The sequence below is a fragment of the Hipposideros armiger genome, unplaced genomic scaffold, assembly GCF_001890085.2.
Source record: "Hipposideros armiger isolate ML-2016 unplaced genomic scaffold, ASM189008v1 scaffold_416, whole genome shotgun sequence".
NCBI lineage: Eukaryota > Metazoa > Chordata > Mammalia > Chiroptera > Hipposideridae > Hipposideros > Hipposideros armiger.
Genome location: NW_017731766.1, coordinates 148,071 through 161,392, shown reverse-complemented (window position 1 = coordinate 161,392; position 13,322 = coordinate 148,071). Strand labels below are relative to the sequence as shown.

General features: G+C 37.5%; 1 protein-coding gene across 1 annotated transcript in view; it reads left to right on the top strand.

Moving 5' to 3' along the window:
* Nucleotides 1-7,541: 7,541 nt before the first annotated feature.
* GABRA6 (gamma-aminobutyric acid type A receptor subunit alpha6) overlaps nucleotides 7,542-13,322 on the top strand; it is a 15,829-nt gene continuing 10,048 nt past the window's right edge. The window contains exons 1-7 of the mRNA XM_019664081.1: nucleotides 7,542-7,924; nucleotides 8,130-8,248; nucleotides 8,838-8,905; nucleotides 10,749-10,969; nucleotides 11,054-11,136; nucleotides 11,429-11,572; nucleotides 11,981-12,189. Of these exons, the coding sequence (XP_019519626.1) occupies nucleotides 7,887-7,924; nucleotides 8,130-8,248; nucleotides 8,838-8,905; nucleotides 10,749-10,969; nucleotides 11,054-11,136; nucleotides 11,429-11,572; nucleotides 11,981-12,189 (882 nt within the window). The 5' untranslated portion in view covers nucleotides 7,542-7,886. The remainder of the gene's footprint in view (nucleotides 7,925-8,129; nucleotides 8,249-8,837; nucleotides 8,906-10,748; nucleotides 10,970-11,053; nucleotides 11,137-11,428; nucleotides 11,573-11,980; nucleotides 12,190-13,322) is intronic.

Below are 13,322 nucleotides of genomic sequence, written 5' to 3'. Positions count from 1 at the left end.
TTGTATGGTAATGCTCTCTATACATTTCTGTATTTGAAAAGCTCTTCAAAATGAAATAACTATTGTCAAGATGTCAGTTCTTCCTAACTTGATCTATAGATTCAGCGCAATACCAATAAATTCCCATCATGTTATTTATGGATATTGACAAACTGATTTTAAAGTTTATACGAAAAGTAAAAAATCCCTAATATGCAATACAATATTGAAGGAGAAGAACAAAATTGGAGGACTGATGATATTTGACTTCAAGACTTGCTATTAAGCTAAAATAATCAAAACTGTGCTATCGGTGCAAGAATAGACAAACAGATCAAAGGAACAGAATACAGGGCCCTGAATAGACCCCCATAAATATTGTCAACTGATATTTGACAAAGGAGCAAAGGTAATACAAAAGAGCACACACAACCTCTTCAACATATGGTGCTGGAACAAATGGGCATCCACATGCAACAACCATCATCATCATCATCATCATCATCATCATCATCATCATGATCTAGACACAGACCGTGTACCATTCACAAAAATACTCAAAACAGACCTTGTACCATTCACAAAAATTAGCTCAAAATAGATCACAGATCTATTTTGTAAATAGATGTAAAACACATCACATGTAAAACACAAAACTATAAAACTGCTAAAAGGCAATCTAGGAGAAAACCAGATGACCTTGGAGATGGAAATACCTTTTTAGATACAACACTAAAGACACAATCCATGAAAGAAATAATTGGTAAACTGGACTTCATTAAAATGAAAAACTTCTGCTCTGCAAAAGACAATGTCAACAGAATGAAAAGATAAGCCAGAGATGAAGAGAAAACATTTGCAAAAGACACATCTAATAAAAGACTGTTATCCAAAATGCATCAAGACCTTTTAAAACTCAAAAATAAGGAGACAAATAACCTTTTTAAAAAGGGGGCCAAAGACCTAAACAAGACACCACGCAAAAGAAGATATACGGATGGAAAATAAGCATATGGAAAGGTGCTCCATATCATATGTCATCAGGGAAATCAAATTAAAACGACAGTGAGATATCACTAACCACCCATTCGAATCCAGAACACTGACAACACCGAATGCTGGTGAGGATGTGGAGCAACAGGAACGCTCATTCACTGCTGGTGGGAATTCAAACTGGTGCAGCCACTTTGGAAGACAGTTTTTCTTATGTAACTAAACCTACTCTTGCCATATGATCCAACAATTGTGCTCCTTGGTAATTACCCCAAGGAGATGAAAACTTATTTTGACACAAAAATGTGCACATGGGTGTTTACAGCAGCTTTATTCATAACTGTCAAAACTTGGGAGCAACCAAGATGTCCTTCAGTGGTGATACTTAAATATACTGAGGCACATCCAAATAATAGAATAGCATTCAATGTTAAGAGAAATGAGTTTCAAGCCATGAAAAGACGGAGGAAACTTACGTGTATATTGCAAAGTGAAAGATGCCAATATAAAATTCTATTAAAAAATAAAGAAAAAAGGGAAATTTTTTTAACCACATGAATAAAACAATATTTCCTTTTTTACCTTAAAAATGAGAAGACATATGAGTTTACTAATTTAGTTTCAAAGTATAAATTGGCTGGAGCTTCATGTAATGGCCTCTTTTCTGTAAAACATAATCTCCAGTTTAATGTCTGATTTTTCTAGAATCTGCAGGATCCAACTTTCCTTTTACAGTTAATATCTTCTCCATTCTGCGTTCTTCCATTTTATTTGGGTTTTAGTTTAAACACTATTCCAGATAAAATAATCAGTAGATGATATGAATAGAGTTGATCCAAATGAGTGGGTAGCCCCAGAAATCACCAATAACTATTGCCTTTACTAATATTCATTTATATCCTATATTCTTTGCCAAAAGTTTTGAGAAGCCTCACAGAAAAAAGACAAATCCAAAGTGTAGAATAGAAATAGAAAAACAGGTACAGGAATAAGAGAATAACACAAACAAAAAGTCAAGTATAATTCAGTTTTGATTTTGAGTTTCCAGGCAGCAACATCAAAAGGAGAAATGCTCAGTTACATAGTTAGTGGAAAGAAAAACAAAACAACAAAAACAACAACATCAACTTCTCATGAAAACAAAGATTCCCCTATCCCTTAATTTATAAGAAATTTCCCAGGTAGGACTTAATACAATGGATACTGATTAATTTCTTTTTATTCTTTCCTGTAAGAAACTTCATATATATATATATATATATATATATATATATATATATATATATATATATATATATATATATAATTAGTTTATAGCTTAGAAATGCAAACCAGAAAGGATAATTCTGAGAGGAAGTAAACTAATGCGGCTCAACTATTTAGGCCTTTGATGGCCTCAGTGCTTTAACTGAATGTCAGGTCTCTCTTTCTATCAGCCCTTATACAGTGGCTGCGTTACCTATTAATAAATTAGGTAACAATGAAATCAGCAGATTATCTTAAGAAAGGTATTATGGTAGTAAGAACAATACTGAGAAAATATTTCTCAAAATCCTCATAAGCGTCTCACCAGGCTTCTGCACATATTTGTGTAGATTTTGACTGGCCCCAAAGGTGAGTGTGCAAGTGGCAACAGAACTGTAGCCTGTACTCTACTCCCTAAGCCTTCAGCCCAGAGGAAGGGGTATCTTGTAATTAATCTTCCTAGAGGGGATTCCTTTCCTCTGACAGACCACTTATGGCCAATTTAATATTCAGTCCTAATCTTCACATTTCTTGGCCTGGCCACCTACATTATAAAGTATGACAAAACTAAACAAAAAGAATATCCCTTGCTACTAAAATAAGTCCAATATACTAGATTTTTTTTTTTTCAGGTGAGCCATCCTGCCACCTGTTGGCAGCTCAGCTCGGGCCGGGCATCGAACCGCTGTTGCTCAGAGCTCACACTCTTGAGTGAGCTCTTAACCAACTGAGCCACTCGGCTGGCCCCCAATATCCTAGATTTCTACTGGAAGTATCAAAAGCCTTTTGTAGGATTCATCTGAACATTTATCTTTATATATTCACAGTTCAGAAAGCATGGTCTATCTTACAACTTTCTAAACTTCCTCTGTAGCTAGAGAAGACAAGCCCATCTGACTCAGCTCTTTTACTTCCTCTGTTGAATCACATGGTGGCTGACACTGAGGAAGCCATATTGCAACCACAAAGGAAGGAGACATGAACTTCAGCCATGTCGGCTGTTGTTGCTTTGCTGCCAAAGCCAGGAGCTGCCTACCTCCATCCCTTTCTCTGCTGTAAGAAAAATAAGCTGTTCGTTTACACCAGCACATGTTGGGTTTTCTGCTTTTATGTCTAACACATTCCTTACTGACATAGCGCCATAATAACAAAACAGGCAGTGACAACAATAAGCTCTCAGCAAGTCCACAGCGCTATGTAGTTCTTTTAATTCTGACATCTCAGATATTTTACCCCTAGCGTACTCTCTCCAAAGCCTGTTAAGAGTCTATTTTAAAATAATTCATTTGTTTCTTTGATGGTCAGGGTTTGTTAGAGAGCTTTTACATTTTTTGTTTGTCTGTTTTTTTGTGCAACATCATTAGTCACCGATGAGTCATTAGCTCCAAATTGTGCAGCAAGTACCTCTTCGCCTCTCCTCTGAAGATCTCCTCCAGCATTTATTTTTTTCTCTCTCAGATTAAATCACTCCTGTATAAATGGCAAATAAATTTTATCCTAAGAGGAAACATTAAGTCATTTAATATAACAACATGAAGGACACAATTATTCCCATGAAGGCCTCTGACATTTTCATGGCAGCTTCAAATGTTTATTTTTATCACTTGCTTGGAGAATATCCCTTTACATGGCAGTAGGCTTGAAATTTACATCTTATCCAACAGAATCGACGTTAATGGACTTCCATTCTGCTTGCTCTTCTGTAACATTTCCCCAGAGCTCATCACTGGGCTTGAACCCAAAATTCTGTCCTCTCTCCTGGACTCCCAGCACCTGATAAACAGGCCCAGATTCTGGGGCACGGGTAGCCCTGCCAGAAAACGATGCTCAGTAGTCCCCTAGTGGCCTCAAAGAGTTCATGCAGTCCCCTGAAATGTTGCTTCTCCTCCAGGAGCTGCCAATTCGCACGTTCCTTTCCAGCAGGCCGAGGAAATACAATCGGGAGTCGGCTTGCTCTAGGTTTGCTCTCCGGTGGGTCGTGAAGTCCTTCTAGGTGTCAGGCTGCATCTTCATAATGTGAAATTTTGCTCTCAAGTTTGGGATGCAGTTTTCTGAATTAAAAGGCTTCTTTTAGAAGCTAGTGACACTAACCCACTTACCTGGAGCCAAAAAAAGAGGAATTTATAATAAAGATACAGTGCTTTGGGGAAGAACTCTCAAGGGCAGAAATGACACCTAGATTATGAAGGCTGTAATACATCTAGGCTGTTAACTCAGTTTTCTTTTGGGGGGGGCGGGGGGAGGAGGGTGTTTCAGTGATGTGTGTCTGCATCTTTCTGTACAACTGCTGCATTTCTTTTTGTTCTCTCACCACAGCTATTTCTCATGTTGTATGAACTTGGCCAAACAGGCCCTCCCCAACACTGGCAGCCTTAGTAAATGACAGACCAAACTCTAATTTTTCAACCCATTTCTATAATAAATGCTGGAGAAAAAAGATTTGACTTGGCCAAGGATGATGATCATGATGATGATTATGGTGATGATGGTGGTAGTGGTGCTGATGGTGTTTTTATTTCTTGCTTACTATGAGAAATTCCCTGCGATAATCCACATCATGCATTTTTCATTTAATCCTCACCAAGACTCTATAATCACATTTCGTAGGTGATGAAGATAAAGCCTAGAGATGATAAATAATTTGCCTCAGTAACTTGCCTGCTGATGAACCTGAGTTACCCAATTCCAAAATGGTCTAATGAACAGAGAACTGACACAAGATCAAGTAGCACGAGGGCCACTGGTAAGGCCCTACCCCACGACGTAGCAGAGTAACTCTCATAGCAAAAGGTGTTCTTAGGGATGGTTTAGACAACTCCACTGGGGTCCATCACACATGCCCATGCTTTCTTGCAAATCCTCCAGAGCGGAACATTCACCTCTCCCTCTGTTAGACTCAGTTTTCTCTTCCAGGTTTTTTTTTATTCATTGAACTGCTCTTTGTTTCTTATACTCCAGTTTCTCCGAGTTACTTGTTCATAAGCAGCACATGAATTACCACACCTCTGAGCTCATCATGCAGCCTGCAATGGCCTTTTCTAATCTATTAAAAGTCTATTCAGCTGCTGAAGCTCAGTCCAAATGTCCTCCTTTTCATAAAAGTCACTGATCCCCCCACCCCACACAGATGCCTCGTCACTCTGTGTTTCCATAGCACGTGGTTCATAAACTATATTTTTGGCACTCGACATCTTATTTCTATTATGTTGATTATGAATATCTACAATGTGAGTTTCCTGAGAGTGAGCGTTATTTTTTCTTAAAGTTTATTGGGGTGACAATGGTTAGTAAAGTTACATAGTTTCAAGGGTACAAGTCTGTAATACATCATCTACATATCACATTGTGTATGGATATTATTATTTTTTTTAAGTCCTATATTCTCAGCACATGACAAGCACTTAATAAAGGTTAAATTAAACTGATACTGGTTGAATAGGTATAAACCATGAATTCCTACACCTGTGTTCTTTTACACATAACTTGTTGACCCCGTTAGATTTGTGTTTTGAGCTATGAGATCAATATCGCCTGCTATACTTTTGGGGGCCACCAAAGTGCCCTGTAGTCTGTTCTACATGCTATTCCTAACCAAGCCAGAACAATTGGAAGCTGCTGTCCATAGGACTGTCCCTTTATTGTCCTTTGCTTCCCTGAGCAATTTTATCCTTATTGCACTGGATTCCCAAAAGGGGATGCACAGGGATTTTGTACAGTGTCCACTGAGAGGTCATGCATCTCCTAACAACAATATAAAAAATAATGCCGGTCGAGAGCATTTAAGAGCTCTAACTTTAGTAAACGGAATTGGATCTGTCACATATAAAACACGGTGAGTAAAAGTACATAGTTTGGAATTAGAGACACCAGCTAGCTCTGGGCCGTAAGGGAGTTGAAAATACGCTGTGGTCATCAGGGGGAATAAGTTTCAAGTAGAGTGAAAAGAATCAGAAGAGATAGGAAGCCAACTCTTGTGATGAATATGAAAGGCTTTTACAAGTGTTTGTAAAATTAGAGAGGCCATAATATTGAAACAAATCTTTGTTTCAATGGCTGCCATGCGGTCTTTCCCTTGGAAATTACTGTGAATGGATCCAAAGGTGAGAACTAGGACTAGGGTGCAAGTTTCAACTCCACACAAGTAAAACCATGTGAGAAAACAGATGTTGAATACCACTTGCCAGAAATGCTGGAGGGAATTCAGGTTGTTTGATGAGTAACCAGAAAATTCCATAAAACCGTTAGATTCAGTAATCACAAAAAATGTATATACATTTCATAGGAAATCTTGTACTCTTCCTGTTTCCATTTTTTCTTTGGTTACAGCTAATTTCTTGAAATGCTTCTCAAATCATTTATGTCACATCTTCAGAAATGACACTTAAGACTGCCCTATATCTGCAATAGCTGCCATTGGCTTTGTAGAATTTAGGGTCTGAAGATACAGACTTAGGTGAGTTGGGTGGATACTGAGTGACTTTGCTTTGGCAGGAGGATGGTAAAATGAGACATTTGCTTCTTGTTCTTATGGTTTTGAAATATATATATATATATATATGTTTCAGAATTTTATATATATTTTTATATATACATATATGTATATAATTTTTACTTTTTAATTTAAGGATTACAAGTTTAAGATTTAAAGACACTTCTTTTACTCCAACTTCCTCCTACCAGCCCGGATAAAGAATGCTATTTCTTGGGTTCAACAATTTTGCTTTGACCTGTGGCTGCCTAGTAAGACAGTATCAGCAACATCGTTATTAACCATGTCCATGGATGCTTCATTCTTACAGCATTTCAACATGGGGAACCTTAATCAGCTATTTCCAGACACTCCCTCTTCTAGGGAACATCCACGATACTGTCCAGATTTCTAGAGACAGTGGTAGGATCCGTTTACATCTCAGTTTCAGATGACACAACTTTGACAGGAAGGATCAGCAAAGTGCTTAAAGAAAACACTAACCCCAACTGCAAGATGGCCCGGGGTCGTTCTGGTATCTTATGAGTGTTTTTCAATAAATAATGAGAGGTAATGTTTAAACACAGAGGAAAGGTGTGTCTGATGCAATTCAGCTGATGAAATCAGAAAGAGAGACCCCAAGAGGATGCCAATATCCTTAGACTTTTTAAGCAGTGTGAACTGTATAGGAATCCTTCTGTGAACCATAGAAATAATAAATGCTAAACCCATTGCAACATAATCTCAATCAGCAAGATGCCACTGCTTTCCAGATTTTCTCACAGGGCTCTGCTAACTCCATGCCAAAACTAGCCGTGGATTTCTTCCTTCTAATCTCGCCTAATGCCTTGTTCAATTATTGTCACCGCTCTCCAACCATGCACTGTCCCTTCAGACTCTCATTTCCCAAATGAGTCAGTCAGAGGCGGCTGAGTGTCCACCAGGACATAATCTAAGACCACAAGCCACCTTGTTCCATGTGAAAAGACAGGAACGGATACACAGAGAGCAAGGGGGACCCTCCAAGTTTTGCTGGCAAGCTCATCATCTACTGGATTACCGGCAGGACGAGAAAAAAAAAACAAAACAACAGGCTATGAGGGGTCCAGAAGGTTGCTCTAGTTGACTGGCAAAGGGGAGCTGGTTGGTAGGGAGGATAAACCAGGAGGAAGGTGAAGTGTGCATTTCAGTGCACTGCAGGATGGCGTCACCTCTGCCCTGGCTGTACATTATTTTATGGTAAGATTTTCTTCTTCTTTTTTCTGATTTTGCCTTTTAGCTCAGAGGAAAGGGAAAGCACACACCCAGTGGGAAGCTTCTACACTAACTCGTGCAAGAAGCCTGGGTGCCGTGGCCTGTATGTGTGGTGGGGAAGAACGGGACGGATTGAACGGCATGTTTTCTCTGAGGCTGGGAGTGAGGGTCTCTGACTTTCTACTCACAGGGTAGAAAATGCCCTAGGGAAACTTGAAGATGAAGGAACCTTCTACTCAGAGAACATCAGTCGGATCCTGGACAACTTGCTTGAAGGCTATGACAACCGGCTGCGGCCAGGATTTGGAGGTGAGAGGCAACTCCCTTACTAGACCAAACATCTGTTCTCCTTCTCACTTCCTGCCATTCCAAGGCCAGGGGCCTCAGAAGGGTAGCAGGAGGGGTAATGTGCAGGGGTCTGGAGAGAGCCCACGCGTGTGTTCCAAGCCAGTCTGCCCCTTCCCTATGAGTGACTTTATGTGTAAGTGATTTGATCTCTTTGAGCCTCAGTTTCCTCCATTATACTGTGAGTGTATGAATGGTATTTGCCTTATAGAGTTGTGTGAGTGTTGAATGAGATTCTCTATGTAAAACACTTTTCTTTGCATTTATCCCATTAAAGTTATCAAGGTTAGTTTTTGTTGTAATTTTTATTAGAATACTGACCTAGGTCTCTTCCTTTCCTTAAATTCCCCAAGTGGCCAGAATAAATGCAAAATACGGCAACTGGTGTGAGTTTTCAGAGCTGAAAACTTAAGGATGCTCTCTCTACTGGGGTTACTTTGGGATGGGTGCCACATTATGTCCGTAAGAAGGGGCTCTGTGGTCGAGTGAATTAGTTCTATTTCCCTTAACATCGCTGGTGATAACTGGCCCTCTCCTTCTGGTCTAATTTCAGGTGCTGTCACAGAAGTTAAAACAGACATTTACGTGACCAGTTTTGGGCCTGTGTCAGATGTGGAGATGGTGAGTGAGCTGAGTGAGGCGGGTAACTTTACTCAGGGGGAGGCCAAACTCATGATAATAAGCATTGTTACCAAGCTTGGCTCCAGGTCCCTATTGCAATCTGTGAACTCATGCTGGGAAAGCATGGCCATTACTGGCTTAGACTCCCTCACTAAGGGCTCTGCTTGAACACTTTAATCTGAGGCATTTTTAAAAATGATATCCTCTCTTTGTCCACATAGCATGCACTGATTCTTCCCAACAAAGAGATTTCCCCCATCTTTATGAAGTCCTAGTAAATGTCTGAAGTAGAAAAACCAACAAAGATGCTGTGCCATGTAAGAGTATATTGAGAATATGGAACTTTCAACATAGCTGTTTTTGCAGTCCATAATTCTCAGTATATTTGGAAAGACGAATGCATTCTCCCTTTTATGTTGCGAATAGACCAGTTAGGTGTTCTGGGGACTCTATTCAAGATATGAGTGGCTGTAGGGTTCGTAAAAAGGGTATTTGTAGTAAGTGATAATGAAAACCTGAACTAGTCTTCTAGAACAAAGTGTATTACAATATGCTTGCATAGTTCTTAGGTAGCATTTCCTCCTAAAGGTAAAATAGAAATACTAAAACTGAAATAAACAGAACTCTTTAAAGAGGTGCCTCAGTACATTTTACTAAGAAATTATAATTCTGGATAAATAGTTATTAGAGACTTTTCATTCTGCTTTTTGAGTTGACAAGGAAAGAAAGAAGAAAGGAGAAAAGAAATAAAAGAGGGAGAGAGAGAGGAAGGAAGAAAGAGAAGAAAGAAAGAAAATAGAGGAGGAGAGAGGGAGGGAGATTTTATTTAAGGCATAAATGTCTACATCTTGAGAGAAAGGAGAGTCATCATTATCCAGAATCTTCCACTATTTTATGATCATATTTTTATTTGAGTACTGAGTCACCCAAATATAAATAACCACAACCATGTTCTACTGTTTTATTTGTCTAGGGATACTTGGAACTTTATTTTGTACAATTTGTCTCATTTCTAAAGTATATTTCTACAATAGAGCCTGGTTATAGGATAGGTCATTACTATATGGATATATTGGATGTCAAATTTTACTTGTAAAGATATAATTACCACTTGCAGTAATAGATCTCATAAAGGAATGTATAAAGTAGGCAAAACAAATGTTGGCAATATTGTGATATAATTACAAATTGTTATTTATTGTTGACTTTTGCAATAGTCCTTATTATAAATGTTATGATTTTTAATATTATTTCATAAAAGCAACCAATTAAAACTAACAATTGATTATGCATAGTTAAATGATGCTCTGTTTGAATAATGATGGTAACATTTGCCTTTATGTTCTCTGAGAATATAGAATAATTATGAATATGCAGTTTATCAAGTAAAATTTATCTATCCTTGGAACTTCGCTAAATGATACCATAATGCTCAGGGACGCCTCTGGAGGTGAACCAATTGTAAAGGGGGATGGTTAGACTAACTGATGCTAAAGAAGTCAGTACTGAACCTAGACTATAAATATTTTCATATTTTTCTTCTAAATTAAGGGTAGGGGAATCAAGGGATGGAGAGATGGGTGATGGAAAAAGAGGAAGAATGTTATTGAGGGTCAAGATTAAGGACGGAGGTTTACGCACCACAGCACTATCTTTATAATAATATTATACATTTTGAGTTTGAGAAAAATAACAATTCTTTGAAATGATGGCTTTCTTGATAGGTTATTTCCATAAAAAAGTTGCTTTATTCCTTAGGCTTTAGGACTGGGTATATAAGCTAGTGAATAAACTATTCTTAATAGACCATCTCCTCAACCTGCATAAATATCTTCTCTTTTAGGAGTATACCATGGATGTTTTCTTCCGCCAGACTTGGACTGATGAGAGGCTGAAGTTTAGGGGGCCAATTGAGATTTTGAGTTTGAATAATTTGATGGTCAGTAAAATCTGGACACCTGACACTTTTTTCAGGAATGGCAAAAAATCAATTGCTCACAATATGACAACTCCTAATAAACTTTTCAGAATAATGCAGAATGGAACCATTCTATACACCATGAGGTAAGGTTTCCACAATTCTAATTCCTCTACCCAACTGGTTTGTCCATTGCACTAATTCAGAATCATTCATTTCAATGTCCCTAGGCTTACCATCAATGCTGACTGTCCTATGAAGCTGGTTAACTTTCCAATGGATGGGCACGCTTGTCCACTCAAGTTTGGGAGCTGTAAGTTACAAAAAGCTTCTGAGAGTCACACAAGGCATTCAAAATATGTAATTATTTGGTTTCAGTCAGAGACTGGAAAGAAAAAGGGAAATATTACTGTAACACTCTCAGTGTGATTCCAGGAATACATGTACTTAATCAGGTCTGTCATAGTCAGAGTGTTTGGTCATTCAGATTAAAGAAAAACATTAAAAAAATTTATGTTTGTATTTCCATTTTTTATGGACAAAATTTACTTTGAAAAAAAAAAAGCATGAGTCAGATTCACTGCTATGTTTGTTTAAAACTTCAGATGCTTACCCCAAAAGTGAAATCATATATACATGGAAAAAAGGACCACTTTACTCAGTCGAAGTCCCAGAAGAATCTTCAAGCCTCCTCCAGTATGATCTGATTGGACAAACAGTATCTAGCGAGACAATTAAATCTAATACAGGTAGGAATTTGACCAATGCATGGATATAATCCTGCAAGGTGGCTCCAGTGCACACTTTCAAAATATCTATTTCATTTTCCTCTGCATTAGCCATCCTCAGATAAGCTTGATGTTTCAAAGTGATGATGAGTAGCTTTCTTTAAATTGATTTTGCAGCCATGTGCACATGAAGATTTGTATATGCTTGGAGTAGTTTTGTATGTATATGACACGAAGAACCCCACTGAAAACACTGAGCTGTTGTATCTATCATCTGCTGATCAAGTGATTTTGTCATACATTGAAATATGCCTTTGCTTGTTTTCTTCCAGCCCATGTTAATTTAAAGATCTGCAAGATTTATTTTCAGTTGCATTCTTTTTACACACTGACAACAACAATAATACTGATATACGTGTCTTCCAACAGGTGAATATGTAATAATGACAGTGTATTTCCACTTGCAAAGGAAGATGGGCTACTTCATGATACAGATATATACGCCTTGCATTATGACCGTCATTCTTTCCCAGGTGTCTTTCTGGATTAATAAAGAGTCGGTCCCAGCCAGGACAGTCTTTGGTATGCTTCACTCTTTGGGCTCTATTTCCATTCATCCTCCACTTCTCATGGCTTGTGTATTTCCGGAAATATTCACCCCAGTGGGCTTTTTCAGTCCACAAAGGAAATAGGCTCATATCTCATTCGGACACATGTACTGTGTAAAACGACCCTTCTCTAGAATTCAAGCTGGTTTTCGGGACTTTCATGTGACCTATTTAGGAGGTTTCTTTGTTATCGTTGCTTTCATTTTTTTTTATCTCAATCTGCTTTTTCATAAACAAGGAAAAGCATAAACATAAAAACTGACATGAAAATTTGTAAAAGCAAAGGCTAAGATGTTGAACCCAGCAACTTATAAATTGCATCACACTTTTATTAGGTTGAACCATAAAAGAAATGATATTTCCTAGCTCTAAAAATACTTAAATATTCCCAATTTCCCATGGTTCAGCCTAAATATTTAATTCTACTTATGATATATAGAATCACTACTAGGATTGATGGAACAAAATAAGAAAAAAAGCTGTAATGATGAGAAAATATCATCAGGAACAAAATCCAATTTTTCTGAGGTTTCATGATTATAAATGTAGTAGTTCATAAAGAAGACCTGAGTTGAACTGAAATTGCAGATGGATTTTCACTTTTTAATTTACTATATTAAAATAGATTGCTTTTTGCAAATTATAAAATAATATCTATATAATGATGTTGACCATATTCAAATTACATAAGTTCCCCAAGTCATAATTCAAGACAGAAAACTGCTGGCAGATGAATGATGAAATTATTTTCTCATGAGAAAATATTTTACCTTAAAACCAAGCTAGAAATTAAAAAAAAAAAAACAAGAAAACTGAGGAACCTCATTTTATGATTATTATTTATACCAGATAGACTTCTTAAATATGATGAAATATATTATCAGTGATTAAAATTGATCACAAGTTCAAAGTTTTATTCCTTCAGTGATAATAACTTGCTTTATGTTTTCTAAAGAAGTAAACAACTAGAGGTTTTCATGACTTCAGTTATACAATAGTCAAACTACATCAATTCAAAAAGTATCTTTGGAGCAATTACAATTACAATGTACATGTCACCGCACTAGGTATTGAAAGATACAAAACTGATAATGCCTATGACAATAATTGTGAATGATGGTGAGACAATAAAATAATGACGGTAGGGCCGGTTGAGTGGCTCA